Here is a 21,999-nt window from a genome sequence, read left to right as displayed (position 1 = left end):
AATTTCGGAAAAATGTTGGTCGAAAATAAAAATTCTTTGCGGCAACGCTGGTTGATATGCCACTTTTTATGGCAAATTACACTTTTTGTGCCACTTGTAAAAAATCGTTAAAGGTAACACTGTCTAAGGCAAAAGCTTTTCGAATTTTCTGCCTTGTTTTACATATTAGTTTTATTATTTTTTCAATTGTTATTAAAAAAGTTTGCCTGATTATGTAACTAATCACAAAAAAAAAATTGGGTCTCACCCTTAAGCTGTTTTTGTATGCTTCACTAGTCCACTTGAAATCGAAGTCAACAAAATAATTTTGCAATAGTCTTCATTACATATCCCTATAGAGGCCAAATCAACCATGTAACTTTAACGATTAATTGGGTCACCTATTCATCACAAAAAAAAGCCAAAATAAACACCTCATTCAAAATAGGAAAAAACAAAGCCATGATTTCTACATTCATGGAGTAAGCGCATTCAAGTGGGGAAATATCTAAAGAAAATACCAAATAAAATTAAAAAAAAACCTTCTTCTTCTCCTACACCTTGCCTACACTATACTTTCATGGTATAATGGAGTGCATATAATGTTTGCATTATCATATATTACACCTGCATGGTCTGCTTTGGACATACAACAGTGATTTGTAACATTTGTTTTATTTGTTATTTTTGTATATTTTTTATGTTTCTGTTTCTGTTTTTTTATTTAGCATTTATTTGCTAAACATCAAATGAAGTCAGTTCAAGTAATGGAAATACAAATAAAAGGTAGACTCTTGGACGGACATTAACATTTTTAATGACTTTAGTTTTATGAAAGTACGCGTGTCTGCATAACTATTTAACTTTTATTTTATTTTTGCTTTTCTTAATTTTAGCATAAGTCGAAGTGAAGGTGTATAAAGCTAAGTGTTTTATATGCAATTTTGGGTGAGTTAGCTTAAATCAAAAAAAAAAAAAAAATTAATATTTTTATCAGATCGTAGAGGGAAAATTGAATAAAAATAATAAATAATTTTATTTCATATTCATATTATGTAATTACTTTTCAAATTTGCTTACATATTGGATGAAGAGAGAATCTGCACTCAAAACAAAAAAAAATGATTACTTGGATCCAAAGATTTTGACCTTCCTTCTTTAAAATAAAGTCATTTCTTAGCAACCCATCTGACTTTAAATCCAGGATAAATAAAATAAAAAGTTGGATACAGATCTCATTTATCGAATTTTCATTATCTATTCTATATTAATAAAGTTATTCAAATCATAACGGAGTATGTAAGTATAAAAGGTATTCTTAATTCCAAAAAAAAATTTAAACCAATGATGTTAAATCTTAAAATAATAAATTGCGCATCCTAAAATTTAGGATGCGTAATCTTTAATATGACGTAAATATTTTTTTTTAGTGTGAGTAACGAAAAACATTTTTGTAATTTCACATTTCTCGGTTAAACCTGGGCTCAACTTCAATGACTACTTGCAAACCGAGTGTGAAGCAAAAACGGTTGCCACTGGAGCCAAAAATAATCTACTAAAATTTTGAGAAAGTTTTACCAAAATATTACCCAACAAACAAATCTTATTTTGCAAAATTTAATATCTATAGAAAATTCCACAAAATTTTATTTCTATCGAAAATTTTCTCAAAATTTTATTTCTATAGAAAGTTTTGTCAAAATTTTATTTCTATAGAATTTTTTTTCAAAATTTTACTTTTACAGAAAATTTTGCCAAAATTTTATTTCTTTACATTTTATTTCTATAGACAATTTTTTCAAAATTTTATTTCTATGGAATATTTTCTCAAATTTTTATTTCTATGGAAAATTTTCTCAAAATTTTATTTCTATGAAAAAATGTACTTCTATAGAAAATGTTCTCAAATTTTTTTAATAGAAAAATTTCTCAAAATTTTATTTCTATAGAAAATTCTGTCACAATTTTAGTTCTATAAAAAGTTTTCTCAAACTTTTATTTCGGTAGAAAGTTTTGTCAAAATTTTATTTTTATAGAAAATTTTTTCAAAATCGTACTTTTATAAAAAATTTTGCCAAAATTTTATTTCTTTAGAAAATTTTCCCTAAATTTTATTTCTATAGAAAATTTTCTCAAAATTGTATTTATATAGAAAAATTTCTCAAAATTTTATTTCTATAGAAAATTTTATTTCTTTAGAACATTTTCCCTAAATTTTTTTTTCTATTGAGAAATTTCTCAAAATTTTATTTCTATAGAAAATTTTATCTAGATTGTATTTATATAGAAAATTTTTTCAAAATTTTATTTCTATGGAAAAATTTCTCAAAATTTTATTTCAATAAAAAAAATTCTCAAAATTTAATTTCTATAGAATTTTTTTTTCAAAATTTTATTTCTATATTTTTTTTTTAATTTTACTTTTATAGAAAATTTTATTTCTTTAGAAAAATTTCTCAACATTTTATTTCTATACACAATTTTTTCAAAATTTTATTTCTACGGAATATTTTCTCAAATTTTTATTTCTATGGAAAATTTTCTCAAAATTTTATTTCTATGAAAAAATTTATTTCTATAGAAAATTTTCTCAATTTTTTTTCAATAGAAAATTTTCTTAAAAATTTATTTCTATAGAAAATTTTGTCAAAATTTTAATTCTATAGAAAATTTTCTCAAAATTTTATTTTTATAGAAAATTTTTTCAAAATTTTACTTTTATAGAAAATTTTGCCAAAATTTTATTTCTTTAGAAAATAAAAATGTACTTTTATAGAAAATTCTGTCAAAATTTTAGTTCTATAGAAAGTTTTCCCAACATTTTATTTCTGTAGAAAGTTTTGTCAAAATTTTATTTTTATAGAATATTTTTTCAAAATTTTACTTTTATAGAAAATTTTGCCAAAATTTTATTTCTTTAGAAATTTTTCTCTAAATTTTATTTCTATAAAAAAATTTCTCAAAATTTTATTTCTTTAGAACATTTTTCCTAAATTTTATTGCTATAGTGAAATTTATCAAAATTTTATTTCTATAGAAAATTTTATCTAGATTGTATTTCTATAGAAAATTTTCTCAAAATTGTATTTCTATGGAAAAATTTCTCAAAATTTTATTTCATTAAAAAAAATTCTCAAAATTTTATTTCATTAAAAAAAAATTCTCAAAATTTTATTTCTATAGAAATTTTTTTCAAAATTTTATTTTTATAGAAAATTTTGCCAAAATTTTTTTTTTTAGAAATTTTTCTCATAATTTTATTTCTATACACATTTTTTTTTTTTAATTTTATTTCTATGGAATATTTTCTCAAATTTTTATTGCTTTGGAAAATTTTCTCAAAACTTTATTTCTTTGAAAAAAATTTATTTCTATAGAAATTTTTCTCAATTTTTTTTTTCAATAGAAAATTTTCTCAAAATTTTATTTCTATAGAACATTTTGTCAAAATTTTATTTCTATAGAACATTTTGTCAAAATTTTAATTCTATAGAAAATTTTCTCAAAATTTTATTTCTGTAGAAAGTTTTGTCAAAATTTTATTTTTATAGAAAATTTTGTGAACATTTTATTTCTATAGAAATTTATCTCAAAATTTCAGTTCGTTAGAAAATTTTCTCAAAATTTGATTTCTATAAAAATTTATCTCAAAATGTTATTTCGTTAGAAAATTTTCTCAAAATTTGATTTCTATAGAAAAATTTGTCAAAATTTTATTTCTATAGAAAATTTTCTCAAAATTTTATTTTTATGGAAATTTTTCTCAAAATTTTATTTCAATAAAAAAAATTCTCAAAGTTTTATTTCTATAGAAAATTTTCTCAAAATTTTATTTCTAGAGAAAATGTTTTCTTTTGTCTGAAGATTCTATATGTTAGTTAATTTAAATCATAAATACACAGTAAAAAAATTTGGAAGTTCTTCCAAAGGCACAACTTTAAAAGCACTTCCAGAAGATGCACTCCCAATTATGTTCTCTATTTTAACTACCCAGTGAGTTTTTTAATTAAATTTTTTATAACTTGGTTTTTTCATACTTTTAATGGGTAATTTTAACTTTTTTTTTCAAATTGGTAAAAAAACAGAGAAAGAATTCATAAAATGGTACAAATAATTTAAATTTTGTCGAAAAAAATGCTAAATCCAATCAAAAAAAATTGTGATTTTTTTTTAAATATTTGAGGTCAAACGTTTCCGACAAGCGTTAGAATCCATTAAAAATTATAAAAAAAAAAACTATAAAAATTATTTATTTGACAAAATATGACAGATTTTTTTAATTTACATCCAAAACATTCAATTCGGATCACACCTAAAGAAGTGATGGAAATTCGGTGCAACGGCTGTTGAAATGGAGGACTTCCATGCTATGACAAGCTTATGTTAAATTCATCGCTTTTGCGTCAATTTTGCACCATTTCCGGATCCAAAAAGAACATTTTTATTGCTTTTTTGGCGACCCTTTTTTGCTGGGTGGTTTTCTTTACTTTAAGGAAAATTTGCCTTAAAATAACGTAGGGAGTAAAATTGGTGTCATAAATTTAAAGAGGAAAATCTTAAAACAGAGACGTAGAATTTTTAATACAATTATCTTTATTTTAAAGAAATTTGTTCTTAATAGTGTGCAAATTGAGTATGTAAAATTTAGGGTGCATAATATTTTGTGTTGGGTAATTTTTTTTAGCAGTATATGCTCCAGAGAGATTTAAAGGAATAAATTAATAAATAATAATAATACGTTTCTCCTCTAGAATTTAACAAAATTTTGAAAATCCTTTGAGGTTCCTCAAAATAAAAAAAATACAAAAATTAAAAGACTTCCAATCTATGGAAAATATACAAAAATTGAAACGTTATTGTTTGTAAAAGTACAAGTCGAAACTCGAGCTTTTTTTAACAATTTCAAAAAATCGTTGTGATTTGTAGTAAAATTTCGAAAAGGTGGGAAAGTCAAAATTTCGAATGCTGGGTTAATGTGCCCAGTATTCGAAATATGTGTAAAATATTATACTTTAAATATTACAGTGATAGTGATTGCAAACCTCACCATAATCTGATTAGAGCCATGTGTGTTATGGTGTTAACAATTCATTCAAATACCAAACATAATTAACTACCATTTTTATAATATTTCTTGGAAATTATATTGATAAGCCTTTGCTTGGAAAGTATATGCGTTAAACAAATGTTAAGTTTGCTTAAATGCATACATATATAATTTTTTTCGTTTTGCTTCAACTTAAACAAATGAAGGAGGTTATAGATAATGTACAAACTGAAACTAAATGGAACTGCCTACCATTTGCAAGAAATGAAAAATAGTATTTTAATGTGTATCTTAGGTGAGTTAACAACTTACCATTTGGGCATGAAAAGACATCGTCAGCCGCTTTTACTTTAAAACAGCTACAGCTCAATAACAACAAACATATGAAAGCGGACAGCCATGTTAAACTGGCCGCCGTCAAGCTCCCCATGATCGCAACGCCTTAAATTTTTGTAAACCAAACCTTATATTTCTCTTATTTTTTTCCTAACGTTTTCTATTTGTAAATCCGTTCAAATATTTAGTTTTTTTTAAGATAACTGTAAAGAAAAATAGATAAAGAGATTGAAAAAACCAATTAATGATATAGATAAAAAATTATAAAATTTTAATCAATTATATATTAATATAATAATGGTTAAAAAAACACACAAACATTACAATTGCCCACTACCACGGTTGGAGTAATTGTCTTTGCGGTATACTGGTGGTTTATTTTGTAATTTTGTAAATTCCAAGGAAAGTAGGAAAAAAATAACGAATACCAAATTATAGTCTTAATTATAATTAAACTCATTGTAACTATTATTATTAATATTATTTGTAATTTTTATTATTCATACAGAAATACGTAGAAAATATTTGAGAAATGTAATTCAATATAGCCGCATCATGTGTGTAATCCCACAAATCTCATACGAATTTAGTCAAACGTGAAGGCTAATCCAAGATAACAGTTAGAGACAACTATGGGAAAACTATGCATGTTTATTTTAGTTAAACTGAATGTCTATTGTCACTTAGATATGATATTCTATGGCTGTTTCTCGCTGGGCTATCACATTTTCAAATGTTTTGTTTAAAAAGATTAAAACAATTTTTAAATTACGCGCATAATTTCATTAATACTTTAAGGGAAGAATGTTTGCTATATTTCCGTAGACGTAAAAATTAAAATATGCAATAGTTCTACCGAAAAAGAAAACTATTGTTTATGCAAAAATTTATCAAAAACTTTTAATATTTCTGACAATCAATTATCACGAGAGTTTTGCCTAAAAAAAATTTAAAATTAATTTTTAATTTAATCAACTTTTGTCAACTGATTGAACTGATTAATTTTTAATAACTGCCAAAATCTGGACACAATCGACTAAACCGAATAAGGTCAACATTTGCACTGCAAAGAGATAGTCAATATCATTTTTTTTATATTGAAAATCGACTAACGGACTCAGGGTGCAAAAGTCGAAAATCGAAAATCGTCTTTTCGCCAAAAAAAAAATCGAAAACCCCAATTCGACTGTTCATAGTCCTAAAAATCGACCATATAATCGATATTTAATTTTTTCCAAATCGAGTCAATTAATTTTTGAAGATGCTCAAAATTGAAAAATAAAGGGGTCCAAAACCTTCTAAATCAATCGATATACCAGCATTTGGTTTGGACAAAAATCGATTTTAAAAAATCTGCAAAAAAATCAGCAAATCAGCAAAATCATATATGTAGATTTTACTTCCGGCATTTTTTACTCGCTCATCTTTAAATTTGGCATAAGGCATTTGTTCCCAGTGTTGGCAGAAGTAGGAGAAATTGCCTACAATATAGGTTTTTTTTCTAATATTTAAAGTCATGTAGGGAAGTGGGAGCACAAAGTAGGGACTTTTTCACTCAACACAATTTTTAATAATTTTTTACATTTGGTGGCTCTAGAGGAAGAAAGGTAGAAGCCGGCAAGGCTTGATATTTTACAAAGTGTGGTAACCACGGTTATCACTTGTGTCAAAAATAATCTACCAAAATTTAAAGAAAATTTTACAACAAATCTACCAAACAAATATTTGTATACAAAATTTTGTCAAAATTTTATTCCCGTGGTGTCTTTTCAAAATTTTATAATTTTGTCAAAATTTTAGTTCTATAGAAAATTTTCTAAAAATTGCATTTATATAGAAAAATTTCTAAAAATTGTATTCATAGAAAATTTTCTCAAATTTTCTATAGAATTTCTATAGGAAATTTTCTCAAAAATTTATTTCTATAGAACATTTTGTCACAATGGTATTTTTATCGAAAGTTTTCTCAAAATTTTATATCTATAAAAATTTTTCTCAAAATTTTATTTCTATAGAAAGTTTTGTCAAAATTTTATTTCTACAGAAAATTTTGTCAAAATTTTATTTCTATAGAAAATTTTTTCAAAATTTTATTTCTATGGAATATTTTCTCAAAATTTTATTTCTGTGGAAAATTTTGTCAAAATGTTATTTCTATAGAAAATTTTGTCTAAATTTTATTTCTATAGAAAATTTCGTCAACATTTTATTTCAATGGAAAATTTTCTCAAAATTGTATTTCTATACGAAATTTTCTCAAAATTTTATTTCTATAAAAAATTTTGTCAAAACTTTTTTTCTATAGAAAATTTCGTCAAAATTTTATTTCTATAGAAAATTTCGTCAAAATTTTATTTCTATAGAAAATTTTGTCAAAATTTTATTTCAATGGAAAATTTTGTCAAAATTTTATTTCTATAGAAAATTTTGTCAAAATTTTATTTCTATAGAAAATTTTCTCAAAATTGTATTTCTATATAAAATTTTGTCAAAAATTTACTTCTATAGAAATTTTTCTCAAAATTCTATTTCTATACGAAATTTTCTCAAAATTTTATTTCTACACAAAATGTTGTCAAAATTTTATTTCTATAGAAAAATTTTTCAAAATTTTATTTCTATGGAATATTTTCTCAAAATTTTATTTCTATACGAAATTTTCTCAAAATGTTACTTCTATAAAAAATTTTCTCAAAATTCTATTTCTATACGAAATTTTCTCAAAATTTTATTTCTATAGAACATTTTCTCAAAATTTTATTTCTACAGAAAATTTTCTCAAAATTTTATTTCTATAGAAAATTTTGTCAAAATTTTAATTCTATAAAAAATTTTCTCAAAATTGTATTTCTATATAAAATGTTGTCAAAATTTTACTTCTATAGAAATTTTTCCCAAAATTCTATTTCTATACGAAATTTTCTCAAAATTTAATTTCTATAGAAAATTTTCTCAAAATTCTATATTACACAATTTTCTAAAATTTTCTATATTACACAATTTTCTAAAATTTTATTTGTATAGAAAATTTTTCTCAAAATTTTATTTCTATGAAATATTTTCTCAAAATTTTGTTTCTATAGAAAATGTTGTCACAATTATACTTTTATCCAAAGTTTTCTGAAAATTTTATTTCTATTCAAAATTTTATTTCTATAGAAAATTTTCTCAAAATTGTATTTCTATTGGACATTTTCTTTCTATAGAAAATGTTGTCGAAATTTTATTTCTATAGAAAATTTTCTCAAAATTTTATTTCTATGGAATATTTTCTCAAAATTTTATTTCTATAGAAAATTTTCTCAAAATTTTATTTCTATAGAACATTTTGTCAAAATTTTATTTCTATAGAAAATGTTGTCAAAATTTTATTTCTATAGAAAATTTTCTCAAAAATTTATTTCTATAGAAAATTTTATTTATATACGAAATTTTCTCAAAATTTTACTTCTATAAGAAATTTTCTCAAAATTTTATTTCTATGGAATATTTTCTCAAAATTTTATGTCTATAGAAAATTTTCTCACAATTGTGTTTTTATCCAAAGTTTTCTTAAAATTGTATTTCTATTGGAAATTTTCTAAACATTTTATTCCACCAATATTTATTTCTATAGAATATTTAGTCAAAATTTTATTTCTATAAACATTTTTCTGAAAATTGTATTATATATAAAATTTTGTCAAAATTGTATTTATATATAAATTTTTTTTTCAAAATTTTACTTCTATAGAAAATTTTCTCAAAATTTTTTTCTATAGAACAATTTCTCAAAATTATATTTCTATATAAAATTTTGTCAAAATTTTTCCCAATATTCTATTTCTATACGAAATTTTCTCAAAATGTTATTTCTATAGAAAATTTTCTCAAAATTTTATTTTTATGGAATATTTTCTAAAAATTGTGTTTATATAGAATTTTATTCTATGGAATATTTCCTCAAAATGTTATGTCTATAGAAAATTTTATCACAATTATATTTTTATCCCAAGTTTTCTCAAAATTTTATTTCTGTAGAATATATTCTCAAAATTTTATTTCTCTAAAAATTTTTCTCAAAATTTTACTTCTATAGAAAATTTTCTCAAAATTTTATTTCTATACGAAATTTTCTCAAAATTTTACTTCTATAGAAAATTTTCTCAAAATTCTAGTTCTATACGAAATTTTCTCAAAATTTTATTTCTATAGAAAATTTTCTCAAAATTGTATTTCTATAAAAATTTTATCACAATTATATTTTTATCCAAAGTTTTGTCAAAATTTTATTTCTATAGAAAATTTTCTAAAAATTGTATTTCTATTGGAAATTTTCTAAAAATTTTACTTCTATAGAAAATTTTCTCAAAATTTTATCTTTATAGAAAATTTTCTCAAAATTCTATTTCTATGCAAAATTTTCTCAAAATATTATTTCTATAGAAAATTTTCTCAAAATTTTATTTCTATGAAACATTTTCTCAAAATTTTATTTCTATGGAATATTTTTTCAAAATTTTATGTCTATAGAAAATTTTGTCACGGTTATATTTTTATCCAAAGTTTTCTCAAAATTTTATTTCTATACGAAATTTTCTCAAAATTTTATTTCTATAGAAAATTTTTTCAAAATTTTATGTGCATAGAAAATTTTGTCCAAATTTTGTTTCTATTGAAATTGGAAGTACCTCAAAATTCACATAAAAAATCTTTCGGCAAAAATTATAAATTATTAATTATTTGGCGATAAAAAATCCACCAAATTTGAATGATAGTAAAGCACATAGAACCATTTTTTTTTTTTTTGGTAAATTTGTTTAAATTTAACGAAAAGTATTGTAGAGAAAATTGTAGGGAGGTTTGTTTTGGGAATGTAAGGGAAAGTAGCGAACTTTTTTCGTCCTTGTAGGGTAAATGTAAAAATTTCCTTGATTGTTCTTAATGGAACTTTGGATCTTCAGATACTCTTTATTCATATCTTCAATTCGAATATAAAAATTTCAAACAATTCATAGATTTTTTGTTTAAAATATTTTTTTTTTTTCAGATAATTTTAAGGAATTCCATTTCAATCAACTCTCTTATTTTGCAAAAATGAAATCATTCTCAACCAAATAATTGGATTATAGTAACAATTGGCAAAACATGATCTCTCAAGTTTGTATAGCTACCTTGGTGGGCGTATCCAAAAACAAGTTTTAGATTCTCATAATTAAATAAACTAGAGGCTAATTTTCAATGTGGCCATAACGATAAGGAAATACTGAAACAATTGGTGGAAGAGAATGGTCTGCAAAATTTTAAAATATTTTTTGCATGACGGAATAAAATTAAATTTCCCATTTAAATGAAAGATGAAGTATTTCAGATAAAAACTAACACATATCGCAAAAAGTATAATATAATTCATTTTTGAAATATATTTATAAAAGTGGTCTAGAAATATTTTTAATGTTAATGTTAAGTTTAAGTTAAAGTTTCTTAAAAGTTTTGAAATGTAACAAAAAAAAATGCATTGATATAGAAAATTCAGTATAATAGTTTAACTATGAGATGCACACTTTACAATTTTGCAAAAACTTGGGCTTCACAATTGATTGCAAAAATTTTCAGCCAAACCTAAACATTTTCATTTTTAGTTATAAATATTTTCGTTATAATTTTCATGTTTACTCTTCCTCCTTAAACTATAAAAGTTAAAAAATTTTCCTAATCTCCAATTTGCCAATAGATTTTGTGGTTACCATTTATCAGTTAAAAATATTTAAATATACTGAGGGAGACGTTGAGTATATTACTATACCCAACGTGGGAATTGAACAACGCACCTTAACTTTAACCACAGAAAAAACACCTTACAGTGATATGTTATTACACACATATGTACACAAATATATCCATACTACTATAGAAAATTCCGTAAATATTTAGGTTTATTGGATGGGGGATATTAGGTGCAGGTTAAAAAGGGTGATATCAAAGATATTTGATATCAAGTGGTGGAGGTGCTTCTAGTGGATGTTGGAAACATGAAATTATCAAAGCAACACTTACTATGGTAACATAGTCATAGGGGAGAACGTAATATTTCGCAATTACGTTGATTTGCTTTATCGGGAATGAATCTGCAATAACACCATATATCAATAGGCTTTCATTATAAGTTATGTCAATTGAATTTTGACAGAATATCTCATGGTGATTTCGATTGGAATAAAATGTGTAAAATTCTCCAAATTGAGTGCAAAATATGAAGGACAGCATTATATCTTTTGAGTCCTGTATCCTTCGCAATATTATGAATTAACAATAAGCTTGAAATGGCACTATTATTTGGCCGAAAATACAATGAGGGAAAACGTGGTGTAACACAAGGGCAATCAAATCGCCCTAAGATAAATAATATATAATGTATAATTTGCTCAGAGGCTATTAATTTAACATGGGCTTGTCGTAGACCAGAAGTAATCTTTTTGAAAATATGGGATATCGTTAAAAAATGAAAATATTAAAAAACAATTCTTGACATTTTCGACTTTTATCTATACGTTTTAAATACCCAGCAAAAAATTTGGAAGTTCTTCTAAAGGCATAACTTTAAAGGAACTTCCAAAAACATCCTCCCAAAGATGTTCTTTATTTTAACTGCACAGGAAGTTCATTTGAGTCCATTTTTTTAAACTCGCTTTCTTCATATTTTATTTTTTTCTATCAAATAGGTTAAAAACAAATTAAGAATAAACAATATGGCACAAATTATTTAAATTTTGCCGAAAAAAGTGCTAAATCCTTTTTTAAAAAATTGAGAATTTTTGAAAATATTTGCGAAAACGTCCCAAACAATGGTTTTTAATTTAAATTTTAAATTTAAAATTATTTCTTATTAAATAAAAAATAAAAAAATCATTTATTATTAAATAAATAATATTATTATTAAATAAATAATTTTAAATTTAAAATTATTTATTTGTCAAAATATCACAAAATTTCTTAGATCACATCCAAAACACTGAATTAGCCTCACACCTTAAGAAGTGATGCAAATTCAGTACAGCGGCTGTTGAAATGAAGGACATCTGTCCTATGACAAGCCCCCTTAAATTCATCGTTTCTGCGCCAATTTTTCACCAATTTTGCAAAACGAACATTTTCACTACTTTTTTGACGACACTTTTTTTGCTGGGTAATACTAGCAAGCATTTTATCGCAAATTCCACGTATGTCGGAAAACCGATTCCTTTCCAAATATTTTTTGAAAATTATTTTATTTATCCTTACGGTGATTTATATACAGTAAAATTCAGAGAATTTAATTTTATGCCGAAAACTGCGTAAAATAAGGGATTTTTTAAATCAGCCTAAAGAAAAATTAAGAACATAGGAAGAACTTCCAGTATTTTTGCTTTTATGTTATAATTAAAAATATTCATAATTCCTATTATGGATCCGTTTCCGATAAATCAATTGAACGCCATTATGAAATATTGAACAATAAAAAAATGTAGTACATAATAAAAAATCGTATCAAGCGTGGAAAAATCCTTTTTATTTTATACGTATGCCAAACTATTTAAAATAATAAATAAAATAGGAAATAATTTATTTATGCAACTAAAATTCTGAACGGTAAAATTTTTTTGGGGAATAATGCAATATTTTTTATAGATTTTTAATATATTTTATATTTCATTTTTCATTATATAAAAATATTTCTTCCAAATATTTTTCATAATTTTCATGGAATAAATCAATTGAACGCCATTATGAAATATTGAACAATAAAAAAAAAAAATAGTACATAATAAAAAATCGTATCAAGCTTGAAAAAATCCTTTTTATTTTATACGTATGCCAAATTATTGAAATTAATAGGAAATATTTTATTTATTCAAATAAAATTCTGAACGGTACAATTTTTTTGGAGAATAATGCAATATTTTTTTTATAGATTTTTAATATATTTTATATCTTATTTTTTATTATAAAAAAAATATTTCTTCCAAATATTTTTCACAATTTTCATGGAATAATAAAAAAAAAATAATTTTAATATAATATATTAATATAACGAAACTTTTTCTATCAGTGTAGAAGAGAGAAAAAGTTTCGTTATATTAACGAAATGTGTCATTAAAAGTGAGCCAACGAAACAAATTCGTTAATACAATGAAATGTTTCGTTATTATGACGAATTTTCTGTTACTCAACGTAACGTTTCGTACTATTAACGAATATTTTCATTGTATTAATGAAAATGTTTCGTTATATCAATGAAAAATTTTCATTGACTCAATTTTAATGAAATTTTCTTTGAGTGTAACAAAACCCAATAAATTCCCGAAAACCCTTTCCTAACGCTACAATTTTTTTTTGAGAAAAATGCAATAATTTTTATTGATATTTAATATTTTTATTTCTCTTTTTTATTATATCAAAATATTTCTTTTCAATATTTTTCACTATTTTCGAGAAAAAATAATTAGAAAAAATTTTATTCTAACAAACCCAATCAATTTCCCATAAGACTTTTTTAATTGGTCCACCCTATTATACATATACCTTACTCTGGATACCTACGACTCATTGATATGTCTGGTATAATGTCCATACCTTACACACAAGTAGTTGGGTATGTTTGTACATCCAACACATGTGACTGTTCATGTGTTTGCTGCCCATTTTCTCTGTCAATACAAAACAAAGCAACGCACACACATACCATGCATACACTTTCCTATGAACTTTCACTTTAGCCAGTAAACTGAGCTCATGAGAGACAATCATCAAGCTTGCTTGCTTGCTTCTCAAAGCCTGATCATGACTTACAGCTTCAATGCATAGTTAAGCACACCCCACCATACCACAACCCAGCACATACCAAAACAAAAGCAAAAAAAAAACTTCCATATAATTTTACTTGTATGGTTTTGGGCCCATATCTTGTCTGTCCGGTCATTGGGTGAGTGTTTTGTCTTTTTGTTATTTTTGTTTTTTTTTTTTTTTTTGGACACAACACATTAAAAGTGCATTATGTTGATGTTGCCTTTGATCAAAAGTAAGTTTCCCTTGTTGGTGTCTGCCTCAATGCAAAAAAGGAGTCAGCTGGCAATAGCAACACCAATACAAAAATGTTTTGCTATTTTTATTATTTTTTTTTTTTTTATTATTTTTTTTTACTAAAAAATGCCAAACATTTTGAAGTTGTTTTTTGTGAACATGTCTATAGGCGACCAATGTTGATAGTTGTCTCCGAATAAACCACAAATTGTTTGCGTTTGCAACATAATATTAAAAATGAGTGTTTTGTGAATTGAGATAGCGTCCATGAAAGGGTTACATTTTTTAGAATATTTTTATATGAAAATTAAATGGCATTACCAGTAAAGTAATGTAAGTAAAATTATTGCAAAATTGTCACAATTTGCACAAAAATATGGCATAAGAAAATATGGCATAAAAAATGTATTAAAACAAATAATTTTAAAGTTTCTGCATTTTTCAACAAATTGAAAAAATATCTCCAATAATAAATAATTTTAAAATCAAAATTTGATTTAATTTAAATATTTTAAATTTTGTTTCATTTGGCTTAAGATATTAGTTATAATAGCCTTTATTGTTAGCTAGCTTTTTATTATAGTTAGTTTTTTAATAAATAATTTTAAATTTTAATAATACATGATTTATCAATTATCAATTAAAATTTCTATTACAATGAAAAGTTAATTCACAAATCTACCGCCTGTAGTTGCATTGAATTTTTTATCCAGCTTTTTTCTATATATATAATTTGTGGTTCAAAAACTGGTTTCCATTATAGTTAGTTTCATTTTGGACAAGATTGGAGTTTCACATATATACCAATATGCTTATAAATATGAATGTATATGTGTATAAAAAATAACCAAGTTTTCGCCTATTTTTTTTATTAAGGAAATTATACATTTAAATGCATACGTTTATCAGCACTATATTCCACAGTGAGAAATAAAATTGAATCATTTATGAAGGTCATGCGAAAATATATAAAAAAACGAAACAAAACAAAAACAGTCATAAATTTTTTTGTTAAAAAAAACTGAATTGGGTTAATTTTTCTTAACCCAAACTTGTGTAAAGAAATTATAAATGTTCATATTACTCTCCTTAGTATAAAAATATGTCATTTATATTTCTTATAACCCAGCATCCATTTGCTCTATTGAAATCTTTAGCTTAGAGGTTAAAAGTTAATTAGTCATATACCCTAAAAATATTAGTCAATACTGTAGCCATGTGGTCTAGTTAAGAAATATTCCATGGGATTTATTCCAAAATACTTTTTTTTATTGTTGAAAAAGCTTTCGTCAAGTTTGTTTCAAGTTTCAAAGTTTCTTTTGCTTTTGCTTTTGATCTTGTATTGTTAATTGAAAAACACCGAACTAAAAAGTAGAAACAAGCATTTTGAGTTCTTGATTCCATTCATCGGTAAATCATGTTCTCCAAAAACAAAAGACTTAAGACACATACTTGAATTTTGATCACTAAACGAATCATTCACAAAAGCCTTTTGTCTAATGGCTGCTGGCGTTTGACTGGTTGCTCGTGGTTGGTGTGCTAGCTGTCTTTGTGGTATGGATTGTCATTTGAAATTTCCAAAGAATGACTAAGACCATGTCTAACTGGTTTTCTATTGTGTTGATATCTACTCCTTTACTATTATTAAATAAAAATGTTTATGATTTCAGTTTGCATTTTTGCAGCTAACATTTTATTTGAAATCTTTTGTAAAATTATTTCAATTGCCGTTGTCTTAGGTAACAGGTATTATAGGGCAATCAAATGATTGTTGTTTTTTTTTTTTTGTTTTTAACAAAACAAATAGGAAGTATATTTGAATTTTTTTTTAAATTAAATAAAAAGGGAAGGGTCTTCAGTTTTAGTTAAATACAATGACATTGTTTCCAACTCACAAGTGTGATAATACAATTGATGGTTAATTTCGTTAATTTTTAACACCTACTGAAATTAGTTGAGCTTTACTAGCTACAATGTTTAGTTTTATTGTCAATGAGAAGAAGCGAATGCATGATTAACAAAATGAACGAAAATCGATTAATAATAACAATTGAGATTTGTGTTAAAATCGAATCGATAATCGACTACTCCATTTTTTGAGATCAAAAACAACTTCTTGTAATTTAAAAAAAAATAATTCGTTTTGTTATTGTTGGTTTTTTCTTTAGTCATTGCTGCAAGTAGAGGATACTGATGAGGAATGTGGTAATTCCGAAACGTGCGTCCATCCAACCATCTTGCAGTCTATAGGGCTTTGCCCAAATAAATTTGACAAACATCTTTTTCCTCTGTTGGTTAAGCTACTCTTGTAGTTTAGTCATTGCATGCTTTTAAGCTGAAATCAAAAACAACAACAATGATTAAAAAAAAAATAATTTTAAATTCTACCGACTAAAATTGACTAACCGTTTTTTGGGGGTTATCCACTTTTGATAATGACCTCAATCACACAAAAAAAAGGTTTTTTGTCTTCAATCACGAAATTAATTGATCCAAATAATTAATTAATTGAAATGTCTTCAATCACAAAAATGATTACAAAATTAATTGAAAGTCAATTAAAAAAATTGTTGAATCAATTAAATTTTTAATAGACTAGTTTTTAAAACTCTATTAAGACTTTAATTGGAAAATTTTTCGTAAAATTTTTTTCTGTGCATTTGAAAGATCATAAATAAATTTGAATGTCGCTTTGTCAAAAGTCGCGAACGATGAAAATCAAATTTTTCAAAAAAAAAACACCATAAATAAATTCAAATTTCGCTTTGCCAAAAGTCAATTTTCAATAAACGCCAATGTTGAATATGGAATTTTCCAAAATTTTGAAAACTCGAGCTTTATAATAGTGGAAGTCAACTTTTTCAAAATTTCACTGTCGACGAGTGTGTATATTGAATTTTCACTTTTTATAAGTTATATTCACTTCATTTTTTTTTTTTTTGAGTTGTCAATATAAAAGAATCTATATCGATTTCCCCGTTAAATTAAAAGACGACTATTCGATATTGTAAATAAAAGACAATTTTGGTACTAATTCAAAGTCGATTAGTCGGTCTTGGCCAACGTCGGTGTGATAGAATTTTCAAAAAACTCGAAAAATTGAGATTTGTAAAGAAGGTAAGTAGCCTTTTTCAAAGTTTTGGAAATTTTGACTGTCGATGGTTGTGATATAAAAAGATCCTATATCGATTTCCCCTTTTAATTGAAAGTCGACTATTCTATTTTGTTATTAAAAGACAATTTTGTTGATAATACAAAGTCGATTAGTCGGTTTTGGCCAGTGTCAAAAGTCGTTTAGTCGATGTGATAGAATTTTCAAAAAAACTCGAAAAATTTAGCTTTTTTTCAAATTTTGGAAATTTTGACTTTCGATGGTTGTGACTATTTCAATTTATTTTTTTCAAAATATCAATATAAAAGGATCTATGTCGATTTCCCCTTTAAATAAAAAGTCGACTATTCGATTTTGTTATTAAAAGATAATTTTGTTGATAATACAAATTCGATTAGTCGGTTTTGGCCAGCGTCAAAAGTCAGTTTGTCGGTGTGATAGAATTTTCAAAATATTAAAAATCTATTTTTTATTTTCCAAAAACCTTCCTTCAGCTCGTTCAAATAACTTTGAAAGGAAACATTGCTGGTCTAAAATAATTGTAGTTTTTTTTTGTTTGTATTAAAAAAGCTTGTTGCTCTAGTATTACCATTTTAAATTTATATAAATTTATGTCGGATATAATCACAACCACTAAAAAAAATTATACACAAAAATCTTTCATAATTTCAAAAAGATCCTATATCGATTCCCCTTTAAATAAAAAGTCGACTATTCGACTTTGTTATTAAAATACAATTTTGTTGATAATATAAAGTCGATAAGTCGGGTTTGGCCAGCGTCAAAAGTCGTTTAGTCGATGTGATATAATTTTCAAAAAAACTCGAAAAATTGAGATTTTTTAAAATTTAGGAAATTTTGACTTTCGATGGTTGTGACTATTAAATTATTATTTTTTTTTTTTTCAAAATATCAATATAAAAGGATCTATATCGATTTCCCCTATAAATTAAAAGACGACTATTCGAATTCTTTATTAAAAGACAATTTTGGTGATAATACAAAGTCGATTGGTCGGTCAAAAGTCAGTTTGACGGTTCAAAATATTATAAATCTATTTTTTATTTTTCAAAAACCTTCAGCTCGTTCAAATAACTTTGAAAGGAAACATTGCTGGTCTAAAATAATTGTAGTTTTTTTTGTTTGCATTAAAAAAGCTTGTTGCTCTAGTATTATCATTTTAAATTTATATAAGTTTATGTCGGATATAACCACATCCACAAAAAAAAATATACACAAAAATCTTTCATAATTTCAAAAAGATCCTATATAGATTTCCCCTTTAAATAAAAAGTCGACTATTCGATTTTGTTATTAAAAGACAATTTTTTTGATAATATAAAGTCGATAAGTCGGGTTTGGCCAGCGTCAAAAGTCGTTTAGTCGATGTGATATAATTTTCAAAAAAAACTCGAAAAATTGAGATTTTTTAAAATTTTGGAAATTTTGACTTTCGATGGTTTTGACTATTTCAATTTATTTTTTTTTTTTCAAAATGTCAATATGAAAGGATCTATATCGATTTCCCCTTTAAATAAAAAGTTGACTATTCTATTTTGTTATTAAAAGACAATTTTGTTGATAATACAAAGTCGATTAGTCGGTTTTGGTCAGCGTCAAAAGTCGTTTAGTCGATGTGATAGAATTTTCAAAAAACTCGAAAAATTGAGCTTTTTTAAAATTTTGGAAATTTTGACTTTCGATGGTTGTGACTATTAAATTATTAAATTTTTTTTAAAATATCAATATAAAAGGATCTATATCGATTTCCCCTATAAATTAAAAGTCGACTATTCGAATTTGTCATTAAAAGACAATTTTGGTGATAATACAAAGTCGATTAGTCGGTTTTGGCCAGCGTCAAAAGTCAATTTGTCGGTGTGATAGAATTTTCAAAATATTAAACATCTATTTTTTATTTTCCAAAAACCTTCAGTTCGTTCAAATAACTTTAAAAACGATCATAGCTGGTATATAATAATTGTAGTTTTTTTTTATGAAGCCTTAAAAAAGTTTGTTGCTCTAGTATTATCATTTTAAATTTATATAAATTTATGTCGGATATAACCACATCCACTAAAAAAAAATTATACACAAAAATCTTTCATAATTTCCTTACGAAAAAAAAGATATTCGTGCTAAAACTTTTTTTTTAAGGTTTTAAAGATTTACATAACATCTTCTTAGACACGTTAGCAATTAATTTATAAATCAACCAAAACGAAGTAATAAAAAACACAAAACATCAACACATGCAGACACTCAAATATCTAATAATTACGTTTGAAAGCAAGCCCCAAGCCATAGCGGAAGAAACCCACAAAAAAACAAAACCTTTGTAAGTCAAATTGCTCTAGCTTAAGTTTAAAGTTAATTAACCCCCAGACCATACGCTATTGCCCCGAATAATTATAAACTCTAAACAAATGGCAAACTATGAAGGCAACAAATTTTGGACATTCGGCTTTTTTGACAAATTTTTGTATGTGTGTCTTTATAATTGTTAGGAAATTAAACTAAATGGCATACGAACACCATCAAATGACCATAGACTATTTTTGTTCTTATGTTTTTTTGGTCATAAGAATAATTATAAAAAAAAGTTAATAATCACACAAGGGGGCGTCTTTTGAAATTTCTTAATGGTTTTACTAAATAAAGTAACAAGAATTTTAAGTGGATTTTATTAATGAAGCTTGGACATTTTTAAACGAGAATTTGCAATAACATAAATGAAAAGAAAATATTGGTATATTTTTATAAGCAGTTATTTAAATAGTTTAATTTAATTTAATTGGGAAGGAAATATAACTACATACAGTGAAACCTCTCAAACTTGGATACTCGGAAACCCGGACACCTCCCAAACATGAACAGTTATCTAGGGACGTTTGCTATATTAACACATTAGGCGACCGTGGGTGTCCACCTTTCAGATGTTTCAATGTATAAACTCTTATTCAAATATTTAAAATTAGGCTACTTTGACTCAAACTTTTCAACATTACTTGAAAATGGTCAGAAAAAAGGATGGATGAAAGAGAGGAAATAAAATTGGACAAATTTATTAAAAATTTCGTTCTAAGATGTAACTAACATATAATAAATTTTATATGTCAAAATATTGTGGTTTACAAAACCAAGAAGAATGATGGACTTTAGCAGAGTAAACCTACAGCAAAACTCATTCCTTGGTAAAAAATAAAATAATAAAAATGTATAAAATTTTATGAATTTTTCATCACAAATTTGTTATTGTTGCAGAATGAACAATTCTCCTCCCTTTTATAATAGTTCAAATACTTCCAAAATAAATTCATTTTTTTATTTTTAACTTTAAGTTAAAAAATGTTTATTTATAGAACTGGTTGTCAGCATCAAAAAATAGGCCACTAAAACAGCTCATAAATAAACTTGAAATATTTTCACATTCTAAACTCATTCCAAGAAATTGTGTCATTCGTTTCTACATAATAGAGAAATAAAAAATAAAACACAGGTTTACATCGTTCTTATAATTAAGTATTTTTATGCTAATGATTTTGATAAATATCAGTTTGTATAAAATTACTCATAAATCAAATGGTAAAAAAAGATTTTTTATTTATTTTTTAAATATTTAAGTTTTCAAATACAATTCTTTGCTTACAACGTTATACAATAGATACATAATAAACAGAAATGTTTAAGAAATATTTGTATTCAACATACACAGAACAAAAAAGTCTCTAGTAAAACTGATTGTAAAATGAACTAATATTTATTGCAAACATTTTATTTTTTTAAAATTTTGTAAGAAATTTTCCCAAATTTGCCCAACGATTTTTTCTTTATACCAAGTACGTCTCAAAAATTTTATGAACTACATGGCACTAAAATTCCAATTACATACAAATTAATTCAATTCTAACTAAAACAGAAGATTTTGTGTTCTTTATACCCTCCACCATAGGATGGGGGGTATATTAAATTTGTCATTCCGTTTGTAACACATCGGAATATTGCTCTAAGACCCCATAAAGTATATATATTCTGGGTCCTGGTGAAATTCTGAGTCGATCTAAGCATGTCCGTCCGTCTGTTGAAATCACGCTAACTTCCGAACGAAACAAGCTATCGACTTCAAACTTGGCACAAGTAGTTGTTATTGATGTAGGTCGCATGGTATTGCAAATGCCCCCCATATAAACGCACCCTCAGATTTGGCTTGCGAAGCCTCCAACAGAAGCATATTTCATCCGATCCGGCTGAAATTTGGTACATGGTGTTGGTATATGGTCTCTAACAACCATGCAAAAATTGGTCCACATCGGTCCATAATTATATATAGCCCCCATATAAACCGATCCGCAGATTTGGCTTGCGGAACCTCAAAGAGAAGCAAATTTCATCCGATCTTGCTGAAATTTGGTACATGGTGTTAGTATATGGTCTTTAACAACCATGCAAAAATTGGTCCACATCGGTCCATAAATATATATGGCCC

The 21,999-nt window shown here is 24.9% G+C and overlaps 1 protein-coding gene across 3 annotated transcripts in view; it reads right to left on the bottom strand.

The window, feature by feature from the left end:
- Positions 1 to 21,999, bottom strand: part of uif (sushi, von Willebrand factor type A, EGF and pentraxin domain-containing protein uif) — a 98,980-nt gene that overhangs the window by 63,049 nt on the left and 13,932 nt on the right. For all 3 annotated transcript variants that reach the window (XM_075293221.1, XM_075293222.1, XM_075293219.1), the window contains exon 2: positions 5,339 to 5,565. In XM_075293221.1, the coding sequence (XP_075149336.1) occupies positions 5,339 to 5,456 (118 nt within the window). In that variant the 5' untranslated portion in view covers positions 5,457 to 5,565. The remainder of the gene's footprint in view (positions 1 to 5,338; positions 5,566 to 21,999) is intronic.

Source organism: Haematobia irritans, chromosome 2 (genome assembly GCF_050003625.1).
Source record: "Haematobia irritans isolate KBUSLIRL chromosome 2, ASM5000362v1, whole genome shotgun sequence".
In the NCBI taxonomy this organism is placed as follows: Eukaryota; Metazoa; Arthropoda; class Insecta; order Diptera; family Muscidae; genus Haematobia; species Haematobia irritans.
Note: the sequence above shows the minus strand (reverse complement) of the source record. Positions and strands in the feature narration are given on the sequence as shown.